Source organism: Elgaria multicarinata, chromosome 21 (assembly GCF_023053635.1).
Source record: "Elgaria multicarinata webbii isolate HBS135686 ecotype San Diego chromosome 21, rElgMul1.1.pri, whole genome shotgun sequence".
In the NCBI taxonomy this organism is placed as follows: Eukaryota; Metazoa; Chordata; class Lepidosauria; order Squamata; family Anguidae; genus Elgaria; species Elgaria multicarinata.
In genome coordinates, this window is record NC_086191.1 from 12,899,645 (window position 1) to 12,927,356 (window position 27,712).

General features: G+C 51.2%; 1 protein-coding gene across 7 annotated transcripts in view; it reads left to right on the forward strand.

The window, feature by feature from the left end:
• The window catches only part of MARK2 (microtubule affinity regulating kinase 2), a 117,487-nt gene that overhangs the window by 64,243 nt on the left and 25,532 nt on the right, over positions 1–27,712 (forward strand). For 6 of the 7 annotated variants that reach the window (XM_063146165.1, XM_063146159.1, XM_063146161.1 and 3 more), the window contains 6 exons: positions 9,400–9,579; positions 17,143–17,196; positions 21,376–21,424; positions 22,337–22,402; positions 24,625–24,695; positions 27,201–27,257. In XM_063146165.1, coding sequence (XP_063002235.1) covers positions 9,400–9,579; positions 17,143–17,196; positions 21,376–21,424; positions 22,337–22,402; positions 24,625–24,695; positions 27,201–27,257 — 477 coding nt within the window. Of the gene's footprint in view, positions 1–377; positions 897–9,399; positions 9,580–17,142; positions 17,197–21,375; positions 21,425–22,336; positions 22,403–24,624; positions 24,696–27,200; positions 27,258–27,712 lie in introns of those variants that run through there. The other variant, XM_063146162.1, reaches the window with a different exon arrangement.

Here is a 27,712-nt window from a genome sequence, read left to right on the forward strand (position 1 = left end):
AAATCCTCTGATGACAGGTCAAAGGGGTAGCGTCATCTTTTCTGGGTTCTCTCTCTCTCTCTCTCTCTCTCCCCCCTCTGTGGCTCTTTCCAAAGCCCTGCCTGCTGCTTGCATGGGTGGGGCAGGCCACTTCCTGTGGGGGAGAAACGTGACGTTGCTGTGACTCTCCCTCTTTCGTTTTCCCCTCCCACCGAGTGAAATGCAGGTTTCTTTTCTACCTTGGTGTCTGGGGGTGGAGGAGGTGAAAGCAAGGCACGCTTCTGCCTGGAGTTGGACCCCCTAGAACAGCCTGGCTTTCTTATTTAAGTTGGAAGAAGCTTTTGGGGGGTTTATGTGAAGGGATATTATTATATTTCCCTCCCACCCCGCAACTTGAAAACAGGCTCGGAGGACTTGCTAAACAGCCCAGGTGTTCCCTGGCTCAGTGACTGGGAAAATTGTGAAAGGTGTTGCCTTGCTCAGGTATCGGAGGTGGAGACTGGGCACCGGTTGGATGAGGAAGTTCTGCGCTGGCTCAGGGCTGTAGCTGTACTTTGCTCCTTCGGGTAGTTTTCACTTTGGGTCGACAAACGAAGGTGTAACGTGCTTCCGTCGCGGGAGAGGCTTGTGGAGTTCGCCAGGGCCCCTCTTCGCTCAGACTCGTGGGCGGTCATTTTGGATTCCGGCGTACCTGTCGCTTCGCAGCACGGACAGTAGCCTCTCTTTCTCTTTTTCCTTCCTTGGCCTCTCTTGAAGCCGTACTGGATCGATGAGGTACATGCAACCTTTGGCTGGCAACGGGCGCTCTGGAGCTGAAGACACTGTGGCCGGCGGAAGCGCTGCTGCGTGAGGTTGCAGCGAGACGGCGCTTAATGAGCGGAGGGGACAGATACGGCGTGCCTGTAACGATGGGAGTAGTAAGTCTCTTGTCTCGAAGGATCCCGAATGAGATATTTAGATGAGTTGTTGGTGAAAAGATTTGGTGTGTTGACTAGTTTGTAGATGGAGCTAAGGGAACTCAGTTTGTATCTGGGGCCTGTTTAGAAACACGAGCAATTGACTGTGCATAACTCGGATGTGCTTTCGTGGGGTTTCTCCTCCGGGCTGGTTCAGACGAAACTCTCGTAGAATGGATAGCCCAGACTACCTTTTCTTTCAGAGTATTTTAGGTGACTTAACCACGTGAAATCGGGCATTTGATGGTTTTTCTTTCCCTGTTTTTGCTAAACCGTGTTCTGGGCTGACTAATCTCAGCTTTTAATCGATGAATTGATTAAATTGCATATTACCGAAACCTGAATATAGGTGTCTTTTTGAGAACTGTCTTTCAATAAAGGATGTATAAGGGGGCAAGTTATGATTTCATAAACACAAGCTATCGCTCTTCATTAAGAAGAAAACGGTGTTCTCCCCACTTTCCTTCATTCTTTATTACGGGAGCACACCGGAACCAAAATAGGCTGAGAAAAAGGTGTCCTTGACATGTAGGCCAACTGGTTGCAAAATGTTGTGTTACTGATTAATCAGCTGAAATTTTCATTAAATTTCACTGGCTGATTCAAAGGTTGAGACCCTTGTAGAAGCATATGATGTCCGTCTTTGTGGCATGAAAAAGGGGCAGCATTTTACAAAGCAACCAGAAGAGATGTTTTTGAACATCGTAACGCACCTGACTTGCGCCTTTCTGCTCCTCTGCCATTCCTACGTGTGGCCTGAGCTTCTTAAGCGGTCATAGAGATCTCGACCTCCTTTCCACATCGTGGCCTAGTTCTCACTGAGGTGGTAAAGCTCTGTGCCTAGGCCGTCCCACTTTCTATATCAGTCGGGGAGCGGGGGCACGCCTCAGAATGGCTCATCCATACAGATGAATTTCCTTGCACACGGAAAACTAGCATGTCAAGGAGAAGGCTGGGCTGGAAGAGATTTCCCTGAGATGCTGCTTTTCTACGTGCAGGGAAATGTATTTGAGCGGAGGAGCCATTAAGTCATGGAACCCTCCTACCTGTAGTATGACATGAAGACAGCCCTGGCATAGTGAGTGCCAGACAATGGCCTCTTATATCTCCCTAAACAACTGGGGCTGTCATTGTCCCCACTCAGCTCTGTGTTAGGAGCGGTCGGCTCCTCCAGATGAACTCTGGTACTGCTTTGGGCACTGCTGCATTTGCTCCTGGGGCGTCTTTGCCACAGAGTTCAGACTGTGGTTCTAATGCAGCGTGGCAGTCAAAATGGTTCCTCGTCAGCACCTTGTGCGCTCACCTTCAGGGCCGCTTTCTGGAAACCCTTTGTCAACAAGAATTAATGGCAGGAGTTTGCCTCCCAACGGCTTAAATCCAGCTCACAGCTGTAAGTGAAATAGGATATTCGTGGGCTTGCAGGGATGCCGTCCCGGCTGTAAGAGCAGTGCTGCAGTTCCGGCTTGTGCTGTTCTCTTTCAAAACGGGGCAGGGAGGCACCTGACACATGCTTTGCTCCTTATTTAAACAGACCAGGCCTCTAAAGCGCAAGTCCCACACCGTTGGGGACTTCATTTCCTTAACAGGGCTGCTTCAGACGGGTTAATGTGCAACTTCGGAAGAGCAACCGTCGTCAGCAACATTCAGAGGAGAGGCTCCGTAGAAATCTGTAGTGCTGGCAAATGTACCCATTTAAACCACCTCCACCCACATGAGAACGGGAGCCCCACGAGAAAGAGGCATCGTGGCCTGTGGAGGTGTAGTCCCAGCCCTAGCGGTTCCCTTTTCAAATTCATCTACATTTTGAAAAATCTGCATTCCCTAGATATGCACTCCAAGGCACAATGCATTCGGGGAAAGACGATATGGGAACAGCTGCTGTTACCTAGTAATCTGGGAGCATGCTATTCAGGGCTTTAAAGATTCACACTGATCTACTACTGCGGCGTTAGTCGCCTGGGAAAACTTTAGTGGTTCAGGAAGCAGCGGTGCAGTGTGTGTGTGTGTGTGTGTGTGTGTGTGTGTGTGTGAAAGCTGGGAGGTCATTTGTGGGAGTTGGGATGGTGCCTGGCTGTCATTTGCACCTCCTTAAAACCAGGGTGACCATATGAAAAGGAGGACAGGGCTCCTGTATCTTTTAACAGTTGTATTGGAATTTCAGCAGGTGTCATTTGTATATATGGGGAACCTGGTGAAATTCCCTCTTCATCACAACAGTTAAAGCTGCCCTCTTTTAAATCCGGTCACTCTAGTATAGCTCCTGCAGCTTTAACTGTTGTGATGAAGAGGGCATTTCACCAGGTTCTCCATATGTACAAATGACACCAGCTGAAATTCCCTTTTCTACGCAACTATTAAAGACACAGGCGCCCCGTCCTCTTTTTCATATGCTCACCCTATTAAAACTATCTCTCTCTGTTGGGCTTTCGGCATATACGTTTCAGTAGTTCAGTTCCTATTCTGCATTTAGCTTTTTTTTAAAAGTATGATCAATCAAGGCTTCTTTGAAGAAAACAGTCGCTCAAGTTCCTCCCAGAGGATTAAGGGGGTCCCGTTGCATTTCCAGGTTTCTGTTACAGATCTAAAGCAGATGGGTACGGCATTTCAATCCTCAGAAGCGCACCTACTTCCTGGAGTGGAACCTGAGATTTGCAGCTGCAAAGGTTACGGTTCCCAGGATTTTAATTGGTGTGTGTGTTTAAGTCCTTCTTTCCCCAAGAAGTCTTCAGCTGGTATCAGGGAGTAACGGTAGCCTTCTAGGGCCACTCTTCACCTGCCAAACGGGCAATTAGTCAGTGAAGGAGTTTCAAATGAATTTGGTCGTAGCTGATAGGAGGGAGGCAGGGAGATTTGGAACACTAATGGTTTTGAAGCTTTCTATCTTCTGGAAACCTTTTGTGCATCAACTCATTTGCTGACAAATACCTACTTACCTGTCTCAAAGAAACTTCTGGAGCACATAAGTAGATCAGCTCACATTCACTTGTATGACCCAAGAGCCCAACTCGGAACACACCCAAATTTTTTTTCCTGCTGCCACCTATCATGGGGGGAAATTGCTAACAATGGGCCATTGCACTCCGGGGCGTCTCAGTACCCATTTGTTCTCATTGAGGGAATACCTGGTAAGCTTCCAAGCGTTTGAAAATCGCTCCATTAGAACAGCTCCCACTTTCGGACCTCATTTGTCAGAAGGGACAAATTCCAGAGCTTGTGAGACCTTAAAGACTATCAAATATGTGATGGCCTAAGTGTCTGTGGAAGAGAGGCTCCCTTAGATGTATCTGGGGAAAGGAGGTTCTGTTCTGCAGATGATCATCCGACATTTTTATTTCTTGGGCCCTTTCCACACCTAAGGGTTATCCCATGAAAATGGAGGGATCATCTCTGACTACTCCCGGGATCCCCTGTGCGTCAGTTGGATGCACAGGAACGATCCTGGGGGAAAAGGCAGGTGTAGAAACAGTCTTGGTCTTTTAACATGCTGCGAACGCGTGGAAGTCTCTTCCAGCTCTGTCCTCCCAGGTACTTGGTTCAGCATCAGAATTGACTTGTGGGCTGGGGAGGTAGGAGGTTGCTGTGGTCTGTGGGAATTCTGCCTTGCTTGTCAGGCATTCTGTCGGTTTGAGAACTGATGTGGAAAGTTTGAACCTTTCGTTGGGCACTGGGGGATTATGCTGGTGTACCAGCCACCTCATTCATTGCCCATGGGTTTCCCTGCCAGAGCTGATGGAGGTGGTAGTCTCCAGATTGGTGTTGAGCGTTCTCAACATCCATGCCGAAGCCACAGTGTATGGAGTAAAGGTTGTCCCAATAGGTGGTTCGCTCAATGCTTTCATCAGGACAGAGTTTCACCTTGGTTTCCTCTACTGGGTAGGAGGACGGCGATCTGAAAGGGAGCGTTTCTACATCTATTCCTTTGGCGTGGACAAATTGGTAGCCATCAATACGTCTTTGCTATCACAAGACATAGAGACGGCCACCAATTTGGATAGCTTTCAAAGGGGGTTGGACCAATTCCTGCAGGAGAAGGCTATCAATGGCTACTAGTCTTGATGCTTCTAAGCTACCTCCGGTATCAGAGATGCTATGCGTATGTGCACCAATTGCACACGTGTCCTGCTTGTGGGTTCCTCATCAACAGCTGGTCAGCCACTGTGTGAACAGAATGCTAGACAAGATGGGCCCCTGGTCTGATCCCGCAGGGCTCTTCTGATGTTCTTAGATCCCTTCTTTTTAAGGTTTAGGCTTACAGCAACTCTTCCCCTCTGCAAGGGGGAGGCATCTATTAGAATAGTCAAGCCCAAAACAATAAGCCAGGATTCTGAACAATTCTAGCACAGCACTTTGTGCAAATTGAGCCATTGTGGGGTGTGTGTTTTTTTAATTCATTTAATATTGTGGAGTTGTGTTGCTCTGTTCTCCATTTTTGAAGTGATTTTTTTTCGACTCAGTGGTTTTATTTAAGGGGGACTCAACAAATTTGTGGAGGATAAGACCCAGTTAGCATATCACAACAAAATCACAATTTTTTTTAAAGTGATTTATTGTGAATGGGCCCAATTGCTCCTGGTAAGTGATTAGCGTTACATGCAAACCAGGAACTCTGGCTTGTTTCTTCCCTGACAAGCCAGAGGAAGAACCCATGGTTTGTTGTTGACTTCTTTCTTTAGATTGTTGGGAAAGAAATAAGCTAGAGTTCCTGGTTTGCATGTAGTGCTAACCCAAGCACAGATGGAAGGTTTGCGGGTTGTTTCGTCTCTTGCAAGTGCAGTGGGAGCAATTGGGCTTGTTCATGATAACCCACAAAAAATAATAAAGGTGGGTTGTCGTGGCATGCAAACCAGTCCCATAGCCGCTGCTCGTGATAGCTGTGTACTGCCTCCAGGATCGTGTCTCTGGGGAGAGGGCTGTTGCTGTTCTGTCCTGCTCTAGGATTTTCCAGAGGCATCTAGTTTGTGGGAAACAGGATGCCAGATTAGATGGAAACCAGTTAAGGTCAGCCTCACCTTCTATTTTCACCATCCAGCAGTCTGTGTGTTGTTTTAGCTTGAGATCCCATCAGATTCCCCATGGGATAACTCAAGCAGCGACAGGCCACCTATGGAATACTCCCCGGGGGCTGCAGTCGAATGAAGCTGTCGAGTAACGCTCTCAAGAGTGAAGACTGGATCCGATCCACCCTTCGTCAGCGCTTACAGCGTTCCTTTTTCATCCTTCCCTACCCAGCCTGGGTGTAAATTATAAATGAGGGATGCAGCGTTTGCTTCTGCTCCTCTTGGGTGCCTTTGGAAGAGTAGCTCAGCTGTTGCGGTGTACCCAGGAGAGCAACACCCCCCCACGGCATCCTTGAAGAGCGAGCCAAGCGTGGGGCCCGGTTCCAGAGCAGAAAGCCTTTCCCGGGCCTTCTGTACATCTGCAGGCTCACTGCACAAGACTCAAAACCCTGTTCCGGGGGGCAGACATTTGCATCCTGGCATTTCAATGTGCATGATCTAATGAGTTGAAAATCTAGCGAAGAGGACAGTTGCAGGATGGCTCAGCCTGGAATTTGTTAGCCAGAGTCAATTACCCCACTACAACTGAAGCCAGGAGTGTAGCGAGATGCTGTCCTCCATCAGCATTTATACTGTCAGGGCTGGGCAAGCCCTCTACCTGTTGCCAATAATGCTGTCACTTTCAGTCACTGTCATAGTGCCACTACTTCATCCATGTTGGTAGGGTGCAAACAAAACGCCATCTCCTCTTCTTGGTAGGGTGCAAACAAAACGCCATCTCTGCTTGGTAAGGTGCAAACAAAACGCCATCTCCTCTGCTTGGTAGGGTGCAAACAAAACGCCATCTCCTCTGCTTGGTAGGGTGCAAACAAAACGCCATCTCCTCTGCTTGGTAGGGTGCAAACAAAACACCATCTCCTCTGCTTGGTAGAGTGCAAGCAAAACGCCATCTCCTCTGCTTGGTAGGGTGCAAACAAAACGCCATCTCTGCTTGGTAAGGTGCAAACAAAACGCCATCTCCTCTGCTTGGTAGGGTGCAAACAAAACACCATCTCCTCTGCTTGGTAGGGTGCAAACAAAACGCCATCTCCTCTGCTTGGTAGGGTGCAAACAAAACGCCATCTCCTCTGCTTGGTAGAGTGCAAGCAAAACGCCATCTCCTCTGCTTGGTAGGGTGCAAACAAAACGCCATCTCCTCTGCTTGGTAGGGTGCAAACAAAACGCCATCTCCTCTGCTTGGTAGAGTGCAAGCAAAACGCCATCTCCTCTGCTTGGTAGGGTGCAAACAAAACGCCATCTCCTCTGCTTGGTAGGGTGCAAACAAAACGCCATCTCCTCTGCTTGGTAGGGTGCAGACTCTACCTGCACCAGTGGTCTCACACTGGGCAGAACAAGGTTGGAAAAACTGAGCACACTCACATAAAGTTCTGTTTGTTTCAGATTAGCTACCTGCCAAAATTCATTGGCCCAGTTTTCATCTAATGACAACTCAAGGGTATTGGGGCCATGCAGGAGCGAGCCTGGAATTCTGGGTTGTTGGGGGACAAAAACCCAGAGTTTGAACCCATGATTTGTTATTGTGTTAAACCTCTGGGTTGTTTGCCCCAGATTTTGAAGTGAGACATTTGGAAGTGAGGGACAGGGGGCTGGTAAGAGGAATAGAAAGGAATGAAGATAATTTTGTTTGTAAGGTCCCCTGGACAGGGCTTGTTTGCCACTGCCTCTTCCACTTCTATAACTGGATATGCGATATAAATGACACATAGTCCAAAATGAGATCCGTGTCTCAGATCCTTCTCACTCCCAGGCACGGACTCTGAAAGGCCTGAATCAGATTGCTGATTCTCATCCTTAATTTCCCCACGTGTGAAATGGGAATAATAATGGCTGGGTGACTGCAGGGCTAGGCAGACAGTGGCATTTCCTTAGAGGATGTGGCATTGGCCGCCGTTTGAAACAACAACTAGCTGTGAATTCCTGAGCATGCTCTGCTCTTTATTTTTCCATTAAGTCTGTAACTAAGACCTTGTGCCCTTGAGCCGGCCTGTACCTACCTGAGGATGAGTTAGAAACGGCCCTTTTGAGACGTCTCTCTGGGCTAGTAAGCAGCCAATGTGTGCAACAGCTGTGTCTCTCCTTTCTGATAGCCTCCTGGATTTTGCCTTGGCTGTATTTTTTGGGTGTTGGGGTGTCACTGGCGGATGCAGATTTTCCCATTCAAGATACTGCAGACAGCTTTGTTGACGGGTAGGTGGGCTGGGGGGAGGTTTTGTAAGCAGATGGCAGGCAAGTCTGTATCCACTTTGTGGGTCTTCAAAATCAAAATCAGGGGTTTCCAGTAAATTCTGCAACATGGTATGCGTTATGCAGACTGAGCCAGAATGATTCGCTTGGGCTGGGACTCGGGAGACCAGGCTTCTGGTCTTCACTTGGCCATGAAGCTGAGTGGGTGAGCTTTCGGGCCAGTCACTGATTCTCAGCCTAACCTACCTCGCAGGGTTGTTGGGAGGATAGAAGGGAGAGGAGGAGGACCATGTTATACGTGGGGCTGCCTTTGAAAACGGTCCGGAAGCTTCAGCTGGTACAAAACAGGGCAGCACGGTTACTAACAGGGACTGGCCGACGAGACCACATTACGCCAGTCCTTTTCCAGCTTCATCGGCTGCCAGTCCAGGTCCGGGCCCGATTCAAAGTGCTGGTATTGACATTTAAAGCCCTAAACGGTTTGGGGCCAGGTTATCTGAAGGAACGCCTCCTCCCATATGTACCTGCCCGGACCCTAAGGTCCTCCTCAGGGGTCCTTCTCCGCGAGCCCCTGCCAAAGGAAGTGAGGCAGATGGCTACCAGGAGCAGGGCCTTCTCCGCTGTGGCACCCCAGCTGTGGAATGAGCTCCCTAAGGAGGTTCGCTTGGCATCTACATTATATGCTTTTAGACGCCAGGTGAAGACCTTTTTATTCTCCCAACATTTTAACAATCTATAAATAAATTTCAACTTGGTGTTTTAAATTCGTAATTTTGCATTGCTGCTGTTTTTATCTGGTTTCGCTTTTATATTGTATTTTATAGTATGGTTTTCTACTGTTGTTTGATACTTTGAATGTTTTTAATTTTTGTGAACCCCTCAGAGAGCTCTGGCTATTAGGCGGTATAGAAATGTAATAAATAAATAAATAAGTAAATAACCAACCTTCAAGAAGGGGGAAAAAAAGGCAGGTTATAAATATAATCACACACTCATAATAAATGAGCAGGTTTTCATGGTGTAGCCTTGTATGGACTAGTGATTTTTGTGTTGTTATTGAATGGCTGCTGTTTAAGTGTTGGTTGCCAAATACCGGATAACGCTGCATTACTCTTGCGCTAGGCAGGAGCATGGAAAAGGGTTGGTTGTCATTGCATGGGATTACTTGGAAGCTCCAGAAACCGCAACCCGTGACCAGTCTTTCTTTCTTCGTGTCTTTGCAGCCGGCCTTGGGGCATCCAGAGTCCAAGCCCAGCACAAAGTCCAATATGCTACGAGGCCGCACCCCAGCTACCTCTGCCGACGAACAGCCGCACATCGGGAACTACCGCCTGTTGAAGACGATTGGCAAGGGCAACTTTGCCAAGGTCAAGCTGGCGCGGCACGTCCTGACGGGGAAAGAGGTGAGAGAGAACCCCGAGGGGAGCGAGGAGCGACGGGGCGCTCGGCTACGCCGGCGGCCTCCGAAAGCAGGGCAGAGGGCGTGGCGGGAGAGAGCCTGGTTCCCAGATGAATGCAGGCCAAGTTGCGTGTACTCAGGGCTTTGAAAAGCGAGACAGACCGATTCCTCAACCGGAAAAGCAGGATATTGTGATCTGTATCAGGGATGCAGACTGAAGCACAATTATTAATGTTGTTATTATTTGCGCACTTCCTTTGGGGCACGGTTCTTGTAGAGCAGGTGTGTGGGGAACCTCAGGCCCTGGGAGCCAAAACCTGCCCTCTGGGGGTCCTTGGAAGGCCAGCCCGCCCCCCCCCTTCCAAAAGTTTGATGTTTCCCACCTTTTGGGCAGACCCTGTCCTCAATTCTAAAACGTTGGAGTGCCGCTTATAAGCCTTACTTACTGGCGATAGCAAGCTTTAACCAAAAATATGCCGGCGTTTCTGATATTTTAGCCCTGCCCCTTTTGCCACGGCCCTGCCCACCACTGGAATCCAGCCCCTGAAAAGTTCTCCAGAATTGAGCTTTTGGAGTTTTTTGGCTTGGGCACAGGGCTAGGAGCTGGAGTGAGTACAAATCAAGGCCTAGAACAGCCTTCCTCAACCTGGGGCGCTCCAGATGTGTTGGACTGCATCTCCCAGAATGCCCCAGCCAGCCGAGCTGGCTGGGGCATTCTGGGAGTTGTAGTCCAACACATCTGGAGCGCCCCAGGTTGAGGAAGGCTGGCCTAGAAGAAGGGGCGAGGCAGAAAGGCTGTCTGCTTAAACACTGGAGCCTTGTAAGTTCGCCACATCCTTATAACCTTGAAAGCTAGTAGCTTGCCTTCACAAAGAATCCCCACAACCATCTTTCTAACACGCACACACACACACACACACACACAATCCAAGCTGTTTTCAGGATTACAAATCCTGCCCCACTGCACCAGTAATAATCATCAGCATCTTTTTGTACCGCCCTCTGAGTGCCGGAAGAACCTCGCTGACGAACCCGTAAAGTAGCTGCGTAGTATTCTCCCCATAAATAAGTGGAATAATGAGCCCGGGGCAGAGTTGAGTTCGAGAGTGCTCTCTCAGCCTTGGCCGCTACCCTCCAGTAGCACCCACTGCATATGAATTCCCGTAAAGGAACTCTTGTTGGATGAATCATTTCTAAGTTGATTTATAACCCTTCCTAGTTGCGAGGGCTCCGGGCAGATGACCTTTTTAAACGCAAAAGCCCGGAGTCCCCTGAGTGAGTTTGCGACACTGTTGCTCCAGGGATCGCCCCCTACCGCTTCCTGCTTCAAAACCGAGGGGTCTCCTGACCCTCAGGACCAGCATTGGGGAACTGCATCAGGCATAGGTGACAAGGCAGCCCCATTGCAGGTGAAGAAATCTCATAGAATAGCAGAATTGGAAGGGGCCTCTAAGGCCATCGAGTCCAACCCCCTGCTCAATGCAGGAATCCACCCTACCTGACAGATGATTGTCCATCTACCTCTTAAATGCAGCCTTGGCATTTATGCTATAAGATTGCATCGTTTTTAAAAAAGAAATACTTGCTTACTCTGCGTATTTACGTCTTTTTTTAAAAAAAAATGCACACCACATTTAGCAGTGTATTGCAACAGTAGGCTTCTAAAATAGACCTTTATCTCTGGCCACTTAAGTGCATGGCCGAACGAGAACATCTTACCTCATCTCCCAGAGGGTGTACAGAAAACGTATAGTGCTCAAACCGCACCGGTGTCGTTGCGCCGGAGACGTTTGTATTGATTTTCGACAGGAGACTTTGGCAGGCAGGGTCCACCGTGCCGCCCTCCTTTCTCTTAGGGAAGCGCTTTGAACGCAACATCACTGCTAAGATTGGGGAGGGGGCCACGGGCAAGTTGCCTCCCCTCTGCTCCCTGTCTTCCTCCTCACCGCCCCCCCCTCCACAAATATAACATTACTGTGAGTTTTTTCTATGAAAACAACACAGTTTAAAACATTTTTTTTCTGGACAGTTGAAGATGGGCAGATGGGCAAGCTTGGGCTGGTGTTTCCCTTTGCAGCACACTCGATCCCACTCACCCCATGTTAAAAAAAAAAAGTGGGGGGTGTTGGGGGGGGTTGCAACTGGTACCAACGCCTGATGGTGGGTATGTTTGCTGCTCTGTTCTCCTCACTTCCTTTGGCAGGGGCTCACGGAGAAGGGCCCCTGTAGATGATCTTAAGGTCCGGACAGGTACATATGAGAGGAGGCGTTCCTTCAGATAACCTGGCCCCAAGCCGTTTCGGGCCTTAAATGTCAATACCAGCACTTTGAATCGGGCCCAGACCTGGACTGGCAGCCAATGAAGCTGGAAAAGGACTGGCGTGATGTGCTCACATCTTTGGGACCTCATTTGTCAGAAGGGACAAATTCCAGAGCTTGTGACACCTTAAAGACTATCAAATATGTGTTGGCCTAAGCGTCTGTGGAAGAGAGGCTCCCTTAGATGTATCTGGGGAAAGGAGGTTCTGTTCTGCAGATGATCATCCGACATTTTTATTTCTTGGGCCCTTTCCACACCTAAGGGTTATCCCAGGGAAATGGAAGGATCATCCCTGCCTATCAACACCTGATGGTGGGTATGTTTGCTGCTGTGTTCTCCTGTCCCGTCCCCCCGTCCCCCCCAAATCATGATTTGCCATTCTCTGTGGTGGTCGTCCACGGGGGCCTGGACATTGCGCTCCAAAGTCCCCCTTTAACGGTTGCCGCTGTCTGAACCTATTTCCCAACACTCACGTCCCTCCCTTTCCCTGGCTAATCCCGAGGAACGAACCTGCAGCTTTGAAGAAAAATGCCAAATCTTCCCTTGGCGCAAAGCCTGCCGAGAGCCCGTTCCAGGCTCTCTCTCTCTCTCTCTCTCTCTCGATTGTCTCCCCAAGCAGATGGCGGCTGGCGGTGGTGCCGTCACACCCGGGCTGCTCGTTTCAGATGTTTCTCTCTGCCTTCTCCTCCCGACCGCGCCGGACACAGAGAGGAGACACTGCAGCCTTCGCCAAGGTTGCGTCTCCTGCCCTGTGGGGCACCGAGCTTCCTGGAGCCCCTTTCCGTCGCTTGCAAACCAGTGAGGTTTGTCCGCTTCCTCACAGCTTGTACGCAAACACAGCTGAAGCGTATGCCTAGTCGGTTTCCTGAGGAGGATCCTTGGGGGAACGGCTTGTCGTTACTGACGAGCAGGGTTGACTTGGCGGAGGCCAGTCTCCTTCCCTGGCTGAACCGAGTTCCGCACTCTCCTGCTCTGAGGTCTCCGGCGAGCCAGTGCCGCAGACGTGGAGGATGCGGATCTTTTCCCTTCGTCTGGGTTTCTTGTGCAGAACGTGACGAGGGCCGGCCGGCCGGCTCCTTCCCCGACCATGAGAGGCGCTCGCCGATGCGGCGTTGTCAGGAGGGGCAGCCCCTAGAAGAAGTCTGGCAGGCTTTAAGCTGAGTAGAATCATAGAATAGCAGAGTTGGAAGGGGCCTACAAGGCCATCGAGCCCAACCCCCTGCTCAATGCAGGAATCCACCCTACAGCATCCCTGACAGAGGGTTGTCCAGCTGCCTCTTGAAGGCCTCTAGTGTGGGAGAGCCCACAACCTCCCTAGGTCACTGGTTCCATTGTCGTACTGCTCTAACAGTCAGGAAGTTTTTCCTGATGTCCAGCTGGAATCTGGCTTCCTGCAACTTGAGCCCGTTATTGAGTACTAGGAGTTGGCCTAGGAGGAGACAGGATGTCATTGGCTCCTCCTCCTCATGGCTGAGGGGCACACGCCAAAGGCCCCCGGACCCATCAAGAAGCAGAGCTGTAAAAGGCTCCTGTCTGAAACCCAAGAGAGTCTGGGAGGCCTGCGTTTCCCAACCTGGGGCCCTCCAGTTGCGTTGGACTTGATGGGAGTAGCAGACCAGCATAGTTGGAAGGTGCAGGATCGAAGATTGGTGTTGACAAAACTAAGGTTGTGGTTGTTGTTATTTATTTATTACATTTCTATATCGCTCCGTAGCCGAAGCTCTCTGGGCAGTTTACAGGAGATTAGATGAACCAGGGTTCTGACTTGGTATTATTTATTTATTTATTACAGTTTTATACCGCCCAATAGCCGAAGCTCTCCGGGAGGTTCACAAAAATTAAAACCATAATAAAACAACCAACAGGTTAAAAGCACAATTACAAAATACAGTCTAAAAAGCACAAGCAGGTTAAAAACCACGCAGCAAAATTGATATAAAATTAAAATACAGAGTTAAAACAGTAAAATTTAAATTTAAGTTAAAATTAAGCGTTAAAATACTGAGAGAATAAAAAGGTCTTCAGCTGGCGACGAAAGGAGTACAGTGTAGGTGCCAGGCGGACCTCTCTGGGGAGCTCATTCCACAACCGGGGTGCCACAGCGGAGAAGGCCCTGCTCCTAGTAGCCACCTGCCTCACTTCCTTTGGCAGGGGCTCACGGAGAAGGACCCCTGTAGATGATCTTAAGGTCCAGGTAGGTACATATGGGAGGAGACGTTCCTTCAAATAACCTGGCCCCAAACCGTTTAGGGCTTTAAATGTCAATACCAGCACTTTGAATCGGGCCCAGCCCTGGACTGGCAGCCAATGAAGTTGTAAAAGGACTGGCGTAATGTGAGAGATACGGTATAAGGAGGGAAGGCTTTTATGTGGATGACCCTTTGTGAAAATCAGAATACCCACCTGTGATCTGACGGGTTGCGTTCTGCTCTCACCATCTCCCTGGACTTGGCCTGCTTATTTTGCTGCATGAATAGACACCCCTCCCCACACACACACACAAAACCACTAAAGGACTTCACTAGAAGTTCTGTTGCTTAAAGCAGTGTTCCCCAACCTGGTGCCCTCTAGATGTGTTGGGCTACAACTCCCAGCATAGTTGATGATCAGGGCTTTCCACAGTCTAATCCTAAAGCTCTGAAGATGCTTCATAGAAAGCCGCTCTTGCGGAATTTTCTTTCGTGCAGATGTGGTGTTTGCCAGAACCTCTTAAAAGTTCTGCTTCTAGTCCTCAATATTTGCAGGGTTACCTTTTTAAAGACACTTAGGGCCGTGGCTGCCGGAGACACTCAGGGCCGGCTGTGTCTTATTCTTGTGCATTCTCCCACCCCACACATCCGTAAAACTTCCCCACCTTCCCCCTTCCCGCCACCACACTGCTCTTTCGCCACGGAAGTCCAGAACTCTGCGAAAACCTTTGGAAACCCTTTTGCAGTAAAGCCATGCCTCATCAGCTCATTCTGCCCAGATATTTTAATTGATTCCCCTCCCCTCCCCACAAACATCGGGGGCAGGATTAGGGTTTCCATGCCACAGGATTACGATTCTCCAGGCCCCGGGGCGTGAGCAGCCCTGTCCTTACGCCAGCCGGAGAAACTGGAGCACTGGTGTCGGTTCAAGGCCTCCGCTCCCGTCACAATCATTCCCTGCCAGTTGAGGAGAGATGCAATTACCAGCTGTGTTCTGGTCGACTGGAGCTGCAGCTGGCCGGCTTCCATCACTCGTTCTGTGGGCTGTGGGCTGCTCTTGTTTCTTTTAAAAGCAGAAAAGAAGCAAACCCCACGGATCTCACGACATCTGGAGCGAGGGGTGTGTGTGGGTGTGTTTGCACACTCCCATTTCCCCCCAGGTTGTGACCGGGGGCCCGTATATCAGTTTGTCCTTTAGATTATCAGCCACCAGGAACCCTAGTTATATCAGGGTTATATCAGGCAAGCGGGCTTTTTTTTCTCTCCCTGCAGAGGCCCGTCTGGCCGACACAAGGTCCGTCTAGTTTGGTGGGAGCTGGAAAGAGACCCAGCTTTGGCGCCGCAGCTCCGCTTTTGACGCTTCCCAGTTCCCCCAGCAGTGACGACGACAGGTTTTGAAATCTCCCTCCCTTTCCTGTGGATGTGAGCGAGCTCCCTGAGCCCTGAACCTGTGTCCGGCGGGCCCAGGATCCCGCCTCGTGCCTGCTAATGGCCCCGTCCCTGTGACGGCCTGTCGAGCGGGCGGTAGCCGAGCGCGCGGCCATTTAGCGAGTGGTGTAACGGAGCTTCTGAGCATCCTCCTACTCAGACAAGACGTCTCCTGGAGTGTCTTATTAGCGCAGCGTCTGGGGAAACCAGCGGAACGCACCACCAGCCTCCTCTCTCTGTCAGGCTGGGAAGTCAGCAAACGATTTCCCTCGCAGATGGAGCTGCCTGCGCGGGGTCACGGCGGAGGAGCCGAGCCACGAGTCCCTGCCGGAAATCTCGCCTTGACCACCACAAGCCCGAAAGGTGGAACGACATAGGAAGCTGCCTTAGACCGAGTCGGACCCTGGGTCCGTCTAGCCCAGTGTTGTCGGCACGGACCGGCAGCAGCAGCTCTCCGGGGTTTCAGGCAGGAGTTTCTCCAGCCCTGCCTGGAGACGCCAGGGATCGAACCCAGGACCTTCTGGGTTCTGCCGCTGAGCCGACGCTTCTCTGCGTCGTGGGGAACAGTTGTACCGAAGGACTGCTCTTCGTATTCTTCAGGTGGTCAAGTATCACTTTGCCACCTTCGGGAGAAGGTCCGTCTTTGTGCCAGGCGGCGTGGCGGCGTGGTAGCTGGAGAGCTCGGATCGGGGCCAGAGAGACCCAGGTTCAAATCGCCGCCCACATGAATCTCACTGAGTCACCTTGGGTCACTTTTGGAGGGAGGTTCGAAAACAGGAATAAGTGGAACAGGCATTGTCTATCGGGCCTATTACGCTTCAGCCCAGGTGGTGTGAGGTGAGGCGGGCTTAGCGAGAGTCAAAGGCAGCCGCCAGCGTTCAAAAACAGTCATAAATGCATGTCTGCTGTTAATGTTAATATTGTTTGTTACATTTATGTCCTGCATTTTCTCCATTGAGCCCAAGATGGTCATAGAATCATAGAATAGTAGAATTGGAAAGGGCCTTGAAGGCCATCAAGTCCAACCCCCTGCTCAAGGCAGGAATCCCCCTTAAAGCACCACTGCCAGATGGTTGTCCAGCTTGGATGCCTCTAGTGTGGGAGAGATCACGACCTCCCCAGGTAATTGGTCCCGTTGTCGTACTACTCTAACAGTCAGGAAGTTTTTCCTGATGTCCAGCCAGTATACATGTTCCTACTTCTCCTCTACGTTTTATCCTCACAACAACCCTGTGAGGTAGGTTAGTGACTGAGAATCAGTGCCTGGCCCCAAATCAGCCAGTATGCTTCATGGCCACGTGGGGACTAGAACCCGGATCTCCCTAGTCCCAAGTCCCACGCTCTAACCACAACACCACGCTGGCTCTGCCGTAATGCTACGTTATAGTTCGTGTCCAGAAATAGGCTTTCCGAGGTATGACGTTTTTTGTCTTTTTTAATGGTTAGCAGCAAGGAATGCTAGAAAATGCACCGGTGATTGGGGCACAGGGTTACAGCTTAGCTTAATTGGGCCAAGAGTGGTCCACTGACAAGCGTTAGCAGCTGCCCAGGTCTGCTTTCATTCAGCCTTTGCTTCTCCTGACAGTCCAGCCTAACGTGACTTTCTGTGTGTGTGTGTCTTCCCATTCAGGTGGCCGTGAAAATAATCGACAAGACGCAGCTGAACTCCTCCAGCTTACAGAAGGTGAGGAGGGCACAGGTTGTTCTAGTTGTACACATCTACCCGAGGAGACCCGTTTGGAACTCGCGTGTTGCGCCTTCGTCACCTCCTTGCGTTCGCCTTGTGAAGCGTCTCGCCTCGTCCCGCGTGTTGTAGGAGCGGGAGCCGGTCTTTCTTTGTAAATCCAGAGGGGTGTGACGCCTGCAGGGTTCGGCGAAGTCTCTCTGGCAGCGATTGGCTGAGTTTCCCTGATGTCACAGAAGGGCAGAACAGCGGAGGGGGGCTGGCTGAGAAACTGGGCAGCCTGAGCCTAGGGAGGAGGCTTCCATTGGAGTAATCAGGAGGGAAAGACACGAGAGACAAAGGGGAGACTCTTCCCTTCTCATGTGAAAATGTCCACCGCTTGGAGCTCTGTGTAACGTCCTGCCTCTGGGAAACACCCAGTCCTGGAACTGGTGATCTGCTGACAACCTGGGATTCCCTCACTCTTTCCCCAGCTGCCCAGGCTTACTCAGTTCTGCTTCCCTTGCCTTCAGCACCTGTCCTCCTTTTCCTGTTCCTTCCCACCCACCCCTTCCGTAAGCTGCCGAGCGTTCTGTCTTGCCGCCCGGCCTGCTTTTCAGCTGCCTCTTTAACCAGTGGATCGCCCAAAGCAAAGGGCTGCCGACCTTCCGCCCACACCCGGGTAGTCTTGCTCTCCGTGGCCCAGGAAGTCCCTGACACGAATTAAACCTGTCCTAAGCAAAGGCAGAAGGGCTCTTTCAACTGTCCACTCTGCCTGTTGGGAGAAATGGCACAACCTTGTAGGAGGGAAGGCTGGGCAGCCTGCCATTAGCCAGCCCTGGCTGATCTCTCTTCCCTCTGCGCACGCACACGCACACGCACACTGCCTCTCCATCTGCCGCCTCTGTCAGCCCAGGGAGGCATCTCCGCTCAGTAGCCCATCAATACCAACCCCCAGCCCCACACCAGGGTCAGCCTACGTGTCCGCCTGAGTCACCCCGACAGCAAACGCTCCCCACGGCAGAGCGCAACCCTCCGACAGTGCGCCTGTCAGCCGCTGCCAGAGGCTGAAATCTGACTGCAGAGCCAGTGGGACTCGGGTCCTCTTCGATTCCGAGCCTGACACGACCAGCCTGACCCATGCGGCGGTGGCGGCTGCCGCCGAAGCCCTTGCAAACAAAAGCTCAACAGCCTTTCATTGCTGCGGCTCCGAGCAGACGCTTCTCTCGCTCCCTCTCCGGGGCAGATTGCTTCCCGTGCCTCCGCTCCCTGGAGCCGGCAGGCATTGCCTTCCGCGTGCTGGTGGTGGGCGCTGGGTTGACCTCTCCTCGCTTTTGGCAGGCCGGCGTGGAGCCGCTGGTCTCGGGTCTCGCTCGGTTCTGCTTCACAGGCCGCTTGGAGGCAGGCAGGGCTCCCTCGGCTAGGCCTGTGAGGCAGGCTCGTCCTTCCCGCGAGGGGCCGGGTCAGGCAAGGCCTGGAAAGGGTCTGGAGCACGTGGTCCCCGCCTGCCGAAAATATAGCGGGTTGCAGAAGGAGCTGCCGAAGAGATCACCGAGAGAGGGTGGAGGAGAACCTCTGGAAACACTGCAGGGCTTCTCCCAACCACCGCTGGTGCTGATTCCAGCCCTTGCAAGGGGCCCACCAGGGAGAAGACCTCTGGGTGCCCGTCATGTCATAGAATCATAGAATAGCAGAGCTGGAAGGGGCCTACAAGGCCATCGAGTCCAACCCCCTGCTCCATGCAGGAATCCACCCTAAAGCATCCCTGACAGATGGTTGTCCGGCTGCCTCTTGAAGGCCTCTAGTGTGGGAGAGCCCACCACCTCCCTAGGTCACTGATTCCATTGTCGTACTGCTCTAACAGTCAGGAAGTTTTTCCTGATGTTTTGTCATACTGCTCTAACAGTGAGGAAGTTTTTCCTGGTGTCCAGCCGGAATCTGGCTTCCTGTCACTTGAGCCCGTTATTCCATGTCCTGCACTCTGGGAGGATTGAGAAGAGATCCTGGCCCTCCTCTGTGTGACAACCTTTTAAGTATTTGAAGAGTGCTATCATGTCTCCCCTCAATCTTCTCTTCTCCAGGCTCAACATGCCCAGTTCTTTCAGTCTCTCCTCATAGGGCTTTGTTTCCAGACCCCTGATCATCCTGGTTGCCCTCCTCTGAACACGCTCCAGCTTGTCTGCATCCTTCTTGAATTGTGGATCTTTTAGGATCTCCGTGGCAGCTAGGTTTCTAGTCCTTGTGGGGTACGCCACCGCTGCGAACCATAGCAAATGGGCCAGATTGGGAGCAGGGCTGCGGTGTGATTAAGGGTGCGACCCTACACACGTTCAGACGGGTGGGGAAAGTCCTACAACTCCCAGCGTTTCCCAACCAGCATGGCCGGTTGCCACCTAAGCCTCCCTTACCCTGCAACATTGATCTCTCTCTTTCACACACACACACAGCCCCAGGCTTCTTCTCATTTGTTTCCTTCCGCTAACACGCCAAGTTGGGGAAAGTGTCTTTAAAGCGAGCAGCTCAAGGGAGAGGCGGCCCTGACCAAAGGCTGACGGGGGACGGCGGCTTTAAAAGCTGTATGAAGCACCGTTCGTCGGTAGCAAGGTAGCCGTCCCCGTCTTGCCTCGCAAACGTTCCTTCTGCTCTTCCCACTGCGGGCGCCTCGGCGGTGTGGGCGTTTGCGATCACGTGGCCTCCTCCACGCAGGGCTGGAATGTTGCTGCGCGCGTGAATCCTTTTCCCCTCTCTCTCCTAAAGTCAGCTGCAATGGTTCTCTCTCTTTCTTTCCTTCCGTCTTCCGTCTTCCCCGCCCCCAAACCCCACAGCTTACACTCTGCCTGCCTGTCTCCCCCCGCCCTTCGGCATGCACGGTGCACTTGGGAAAGAGGAGCGTGGCCCAGAGGGGGTCGTTCCTTCTTGCACTCGCTTGAAACAGTTCCGGCCTCCTTCCTGTGGTTAACCTCTCTTGCTGGTTCGCAGCCCTTTTGCAAACACTTGGGTTCCTCCCCGCAGTGCTGATCTGGAGAGAGGGGAGGCGTTTTGGAAGGCGTTGTTGCGACTGCTCACACCAGCGCAGGGCAAGGTGGAGGGCAGGCAGCGTTGCTGGGTAGAGCCGCCCTATGTCTCACGAAGAGGGAGGCTAAGGGGTGCCTCTGGGAACAGATTTTGAGAGAAGTTAGAGAGAACCGTTTCATACGGAGACCAACTCCGTCATTAACACGGGGGACCATTTACGTTTGCGTCTCTAAAGAGTTCACCTTGCCCCTCCCCACACCTGCGCATGCACTCCGCATCAAGGCACGTGGTTTACGGATCAGGTGGGAGGGGGGGGATACGCCGGCAGCATCTGGAATAGCCATCTGTCTGTGGGCCCCTTCGGCCACGGCAGAATCTGAGCCGGGTGTCCTCCGCCTGCCAGAAGCGAAGGATTTGCCTGAACAGCAGCTGCTAGGCTCGGGGGGGGGGGAGTGGGGGGCTGTGGGTTTTCCCTCCTGCATCATCCCAAGCATCTGTTCCTTGTGCTAAAGAGACGACGCGCCCACGGGGGCCCTGCCTTTTAGGACGGTGCTTAGCCGAGAGCCCAAGGCCCTCCATCCAGATCCTGAACGAAAGCCCTTTCCCCAGAGATTTCCGCAGGAACGTTTTTTCGGAAAGTCGTTCTGGGGTGGGAGAATGGCGGCGTTTCTCCCCATTTACCTATTGGGGGGAGTTTGAACCCTGCGCCTTGTCTCTCTCCTGGCTCAGGCCCCAGCCGGGGAACCGTGTGTGCGTGTGTGTACTAGCATCACGCAGGTCTCCCTTGGTTCACTTATTAGCAGCTTTATTACCCAGACTCATTACAGGCAATCGGATTGCTTTTTTTTTTTAATTAACGGATTACTGTAACGCATTATCCTTAAAAATGTCTAATCCAGCGAGAACAAAGACGTGGAGGTTGCGGGAGAGCAGGTTCGGACCGAGCCCGAGGTGTCGGAGAATGTGCTGTTTGGCATTTTATAGCCGCAGTCCCCTCCGAAGGGTCGTCTCACCCACCTGCTTCCGGCAAAGCCAGTTCAGTCAACCAGTCTTTGGCAGCCAGCGCCCGGGGCTCCTCCAAAGCGGTAGTCCCTGATGTCTTCAAGATGAGCGAGCGCGGCCGTCTGAGCCTCTGGAACTCCACCCGCGTTAACCCTCTTGTTTCCTGTTCTTCTGTTTCTCCAGCTCTTCCGAGAAGTGCGAATAATGAAGGTTTTGAATCATCCCAATATAGGTGAGACCTGGCGCCCTAGTTCTCTTCTCCCCGTTCACTACCAGACAGGCTAGAAAGGGATGATCCAGAGTTAGGGGGGCAGTTGAGGGGCCCCGCCCTTCAAGAATGTGCCTAATTAAGACATGCTATCAAAATTCAGAGCCCCCATTCCATTAAAATCAAGGAGGAAAAGGTGTGTAACATTATAATAAGGGTAATGAAAGGGTACCATCCAGCGTTAGAGGGTGCTTCGAACTTCTTTTAAACTGGTACTAGTTTGTGTTTATTGCCTCCAACGCTAAATGCTCTGTTGTCACGCTTCCTCCATATAAGGCAACTCTGCTGTCCATCGTACCAGACTTTCTGACATATTTAAGCCTGGGAGAGCGCCTTCTCCCCTACCAACCTGCCCGGTCACTGAGGTCATCCAAGGGCCTGCTCCTGGTGGTTCCATATAGATCCCTCCTCCGATTGGAATCCACCAGGGGAAGAGCCTTCAGCGTGGTGGCCCCCCTCCTGTGGAACTCCCTGCCTCTGGAGGTCAGGCAGGCTCCAACTTTGTTCTCCTGTGGTCATGTATTTATATATCCTAATCAGCAGATGCCCTCAGAACGGTTTGCAATCACAAAAGACACCAGAAGAATAAAATAACCAGAACAACAGAAATAGCAAGACGTTAAAACAGCGCAAATATTAAAGAGCCAAGCAGTAAAGTCGTTCCTGCTTGTTGCCACCGCTTCTCAACACGCGGTGGCGGATTCCGCCAATTAATTACCCACTAACGTGACGGGAGAGCTCCCTCTTCGTTTGTCCCGATCTTCATGGCTGGGAGGAGAGGGTTTTCGTTTAGTCCAAAAAAACCTTTTTTTTTAATTTGGGTAATCTGCCTTTGCCTCTCTTGCCCTTAAGTCTTCTGCTCTGCTTGCTTTGCAGTTAAGTTATTTGAAGTCATAGAGACAGACAAGACGCTGTACCTCGTCATGGAGTACGCAAGCGGAGGTAAGTGTCCGCCTTTTGAAACCCACGTTGGGGGAAGGCCCCTGATTCAGAGATACATGTGCGATGCCTTTGGTTAAAGCAGAGGTGGGCAACTTCGTGGCCCTCCGGATGAAACCACTGGGCATGTTTAGCCTAGAGAAGAGAAGATTGAGGGGAGACATGAGAGCACTCTTCAAATACTTAAAAGGTTGTCACACAGAGGAGGGCCAGGAACTCTTCTCAAACCTCCCAGAGTGCAGGACACGGAATCACGGGCTCAAGTTAAAGGAAGCCAGATTCCAGCTGGACATCAGGAAAAACTTCCTGATGGTTAGAGCAGTACGACAATGGAACCAGCTACCTAGGGAGGTTGTGGGCTCTCCCACCCTAGAGGCCTTCAAGAGGCAGCTGGACAAGCATCTGTCAGGGATGCTTTAGGGTGGATTCCTGCATTGAGCAGAGGGTTGGACTCGATGGCCTTGTAGGCCCCTTCCAACTCTGCTATTCTATGATTCTATGAAAAAGTCAGTACTGTGTTTTATAAATGCCCTACGTGCCCCTCCCTGGGTTTTATTTCATTTCATCTTCTGTTTGTTTTAGACCATTGCCCCCAATCCCCGCCGGAACCCACCACAACCCACACTTCGCCCCTGCCCTTGCCAGGATGGCCACGGGGGTGGGGGCAAGTGGTGATTTTGGAAGGAAACAAGGTGCATGGGGAACACATCTCTTATTTCCTTCCAAAATTGCTGCTGCTGACACAGCAAATTCAGCAGTGTGTGTGGGGTGGGTGGGTGGGGGGTTTCTCACAAAAACAGCAGTAGGGGTACATTTGGCTCACCCCTGTTTTAGAAGCTTCATAATTTTCTTTTCTCAGCCAGACTTCCGGCAGTTTACAATAAGGGATCCAAATAAAGAATTTTAAACTGATACGTTGGGAAGTTCTGTCTGTCTGTCTCTCTCTCTCTCTCTTTTTCCCTGTTGGTGCTCCGTTTTGTCTTTCTTTTCCTGTAACTCTTGATGACGGCCTTTAGGGTGTTTTTTGTTTTGTTCTGCGTGGACGCTGAATCTCCGGCAGCAAACTTGCCAGTTTCATCTCCACGTCAGGCGGTCTGTCAGGAATCACAAAGGGCCTTTAGAAACTCCATGGCTGTTACTGATGGCTCCAAGACAATTGCAGCAGATGGATGAAATACCTCCTGCCCCCAAACCCTTCCCAAATGGCCGGTGTCCGGAGACCGCGGTCCCTGGGGTGTTGCTGCCTTTTGAAACGTAGCTGTAGTCACCGGCTGGGCGACCGATTTTAACTCAAGAAATCACATCAGTGTCCATTTCAGCCAGTTCTTCTTCGTGGTCTCTGTGCTTCCCACACGTGGGCTCTGCACCTGCGTGGAGCGTCTTCGGGAAACTTCTATAGCTGGAGGTGTTTTAGGCGGGGACCCTCCCCACCGTCATGTCCCAACGGTTCCCGCCTTCCCCTCGGTCTCTTTCGACCGCCATTGTGGTTGCATCGTTAGGGAAGCTTTAGCGGAAAATTATTCAAGATATTGAAGGCGTTTCTTCTATTATCGTCTCGTTTTATTCTTTCTTCTTCGTGTATTTTCTTTAATTGTTCTTTCTGTCTTTAAAGTTTGCGTTTGTTTGTTTGTATCTCTCTCGCGATCTTTGATCGCCTGTGAGGGCGTATGGCCCTCGGGGCGCCGTTTAGAATCATAGAACCATAGAATAGTAGAGTTGGAAGGGGCCTATAAGGCCATTGAGTCCAACCCCCTGCTCAATGCAGGAATCCACCCTACAGCATCCCTGACAGAGGGTTGCCCAGCTGCCTCTTGAAAGCCTCTAGTGTGGGAGAGCCCACCACCTCCCTAGGTCACTGGTTCCATTGTCGTACTGCTCTAACAGTCAGGAAGCTTTTCCTGATGTCCAGCCGGAATCTGGCTTCCTGTCACTTGAGCCCGTTATTCCATGTCCTGCACTCTGGGAGGATCGAGAAGAGATCCTGGCCCTCCTCTGTGTGACAACCTTTCAAGTAATTGAACAATAAGGAGGGGAAGAGAATGCACCAAACAGGCAGTATAAAAGTCAGAACGAAATCAAGTTTTAAAAGCTTTAGGAAAAAGAAAAGTTTTTAGATGTCCCGGTTTGATTTTATCCTCCCTCCCCCCGGGGGGGGGGGGTGGTATTCAAACTGGAAATCCAGCTCCCAAGTAATAACTTTGCTTTTCCTTTGCACCCCCTTGCAGGTGAGGTATTCGACTATTTAGTAGCCCACGGGAGAATGAAAGAGAAAGAAGCACGGGCAAAATTCCGACAGGTTGGTGCCGTGATGAATTGCAGTGTGTTATGGGGTCACCAGCAGCCGTTGGAAACTGGGGTGTGTGTGGTTGATGGCTTTGGCCAGGGCTCTGTGTGTGACTGTGTGTATGTGTGTGGAAGACATGGAGCAGGAATGCAAATTTTACTATTGGTAGAATTCAGCATCTTGACAATCTGATTTGAAACAAACAAAAAAAATCCAGGTTCTAGTCCTTAGCTTTGTAAGTGTGAGAGTGATGCTTGGTGAACATTTAGAAGCTGGATGAAAGATGGGAGGGGAAGGTCTTCGCCCCAGGGCAGCCCACGAAGGAACAGCTCGGTAGAAAACATTCTCCTTCTGTGCTGGCCTGTCACAACCAGCAGATGAATCCGGGTGGAATGTGGGAGGTGCAGGACGTAAGTATTCGGTTCCCAAGAGCTGCTCGCTGGACAATTCTGGGAAGACCTCAAGAAGGTCTTGGAGGGTTCCCCCCGTTTGTTCCCAGCGTTGGGGGTGGGGGGGCAGCAGAGGCGTTCTGCATCTGTACGTGGCAGTTCCATCTGACCAGGTGTTGATAGACTCCCCTCCTCCTTCGAAATTGTCGAACTTTTTAAAGTCAGGGCCACGTCACGCAGCAACAAATTCCTTAAGTTAATCGTGTTTTTAAAAAAGGAGAAGGAAAAGTCCGTAGATGGGGAGTGCGGGGCTGAAAAACTAAGCTTAAAGTTTGGATGTCGGAACATGATGGGTGTGAGGGAGGGGGGGAAGCCTCTCCTTTGAAGCTACAAGGCCAGGATACCCCCGTGCCTTAACACCTGACCCCTGCCTACCTAGACTGCCCTAAGATAAACCCTCAAGCTGCATAGGAACGGTTTTATTTATTTATTATTTATTTATTTAAGGATTTTTATGCCGCCATTCAGCCAAAAAAGGCTCTCACGGCGGCTTACAAAAGTATTTCTTAACAGTCCCTGCCCACAGGCTTACAATCTAAAAGACATGACACAAAAGGAAAGAGGATTGGGAGGGAGGAGGAGGAGGGGGAAAAGGAAAGCAAATTCAGGCACTACAATCTTAGTTGTAAAGTTCAGCAGTTAGTTGACAGTTGGCAGCAGGAGGGAGGGGGCTCTCAGCTGGAGCTGGACCCAGGCACGGTGGAGAGGTGCCTGGCTGCTGCTTCCTCCCTCACTGGTGGCCTCTGCAGAGACAATTGGTAGCAGGAGGGAGGGGGCTCTCAGCTGGAGCTGGACCCAGGCACGATGGAGAGGTGTCTGGCTGCTGCTTCCTCCCTCACTGGTGGCCTCTCCAGCGACAGTTGGCAGCAGGAGGGAGGGGACTCTCAGCTGGAGCTGGACCCAGGCACGATGGAGAGGTGAATGGCTGCTGCTTCCTCTCTCACTGGTGGCCTCGGTTTTCCTGCACCGAACCCCCACAAACCTGGGAGTTCTTTTCTGTGGATGGTCCAACCACACCAATAGGCCTGATGGACGTGGGTCGAGGTGTCCTGGGTGCAGATTCTATGGGAAAGATAGAAAGAAAGATTCTACAGGCAGTACAGGGAACAGAATCTTCCAGTGCTTCCTAAGGAATGGTTTGAGCACAAAAGGAGATCTAAAGCTCTGATGAAAGAGAAAAAGAAGCTAAGCCCCAAAGGAAGCATGGCAGTGTTTAATAGATGCATCGAGGGCGGGTGATTCAGCTACCTTTTGGAAAGTTATTTCGAGGGGTTGGCCAAATATAACAGCTAGACTTGAGTATCTTATCCCTGCTAAAGTTTGGGAATCCCATTTCTATACTATGTATGCAAGTGGGCAAGTTTCCCAACAGTTTCCAAGAACTTTAATTAATAGTGCTCCCGAGTGGCCCCCCTGTATCTGTTTCTGAAATAAATAACCTTATCCTGAAACTTAAACAGGGTAAAGCACCAGGTGGAGACAACATCTCTCCAGAACTGCTTAAAGCCAATAAAGAGCGGTGGGCGCCAGTTTGGGCATCCCTATTCACTTGCATCTCTGAAGATTGGGGGCTTGCAGTTATCATCCCAATATACAAAAAAGGGGAAAAGATCGGACCCTGCAAATTACAGACCCATCAGCCTTTTAAGTATAATTAGTAAATTGTATGCCAGCCGTCTTCATGAAAAACTAGTTATGTGGCTGGATCAAGAAAATATTCTAGAAGACGTACAGGCAGGGTTTAGGTCTGGGCGATCTACTGTTGACCAAGGCTTGGTTCTCCAACACCTGGTTGAAAAATGTGCATCAAAAGCTAGAGGAGCTCTCTGTGCAGCCTATGGTTCACACACACACACACACACACACACACACACACACCCCAAATAGTTGCATCGTTCATGCACAGTCCCAAGCCCATGGGGGCGCATTGCGGAAGCACAGCTCATACCTGACTGTGAGCTGCGTCTACAGGGCACTGTAGGCGGCCGTATTGGGCATGTCATGAAGTCCCTCGGTTGCCTTGGCGTGGAAATGTCCTCACGATCCTCTCTGTCTTCTCCTCTTCCAGATAGTTTCTGCTGTGCAGTACTGTCACCAAAAATTCATTGTACATAGAGACTTGAAGGTCAGTATAAACGTGTTGAAGGAAAGGCACTTCTGGGCAAGAGGGCGTGAAATCTGCCCCAGCTGGGCCCGTGCTGCGCAAATGCAGAATTTGGCATTGGGAGGCCAGATTCAGATTCATTGGGAGGCATGATGGGGAGGGTCCAGGTATCCGGTCCTCATGACTACTACAAAAAGCTCAGAACCCTGGCAGCCCCGGGGTGGGGGCAGTTAAGACCGGATTGGGACCCCAGGCCTGGAGCCTGACACCGCTTGAAGCCTCACAGGGCTCTGCATAACACTGGCCCTACCTGGCTTGGGTCAATGGACGTGGTTCCCCCCCCCCAAGGGGGCTCTGAGGAACCCTTCCGTTTACTGTTGCTTATTAAAACGCATATCTTACCTTGAGGTCCCTCTCTTTCTCCGAGCATCAAAGTCATAAGACCCAAGTATCTCATCGGTGTGTTTTTCCGCCCC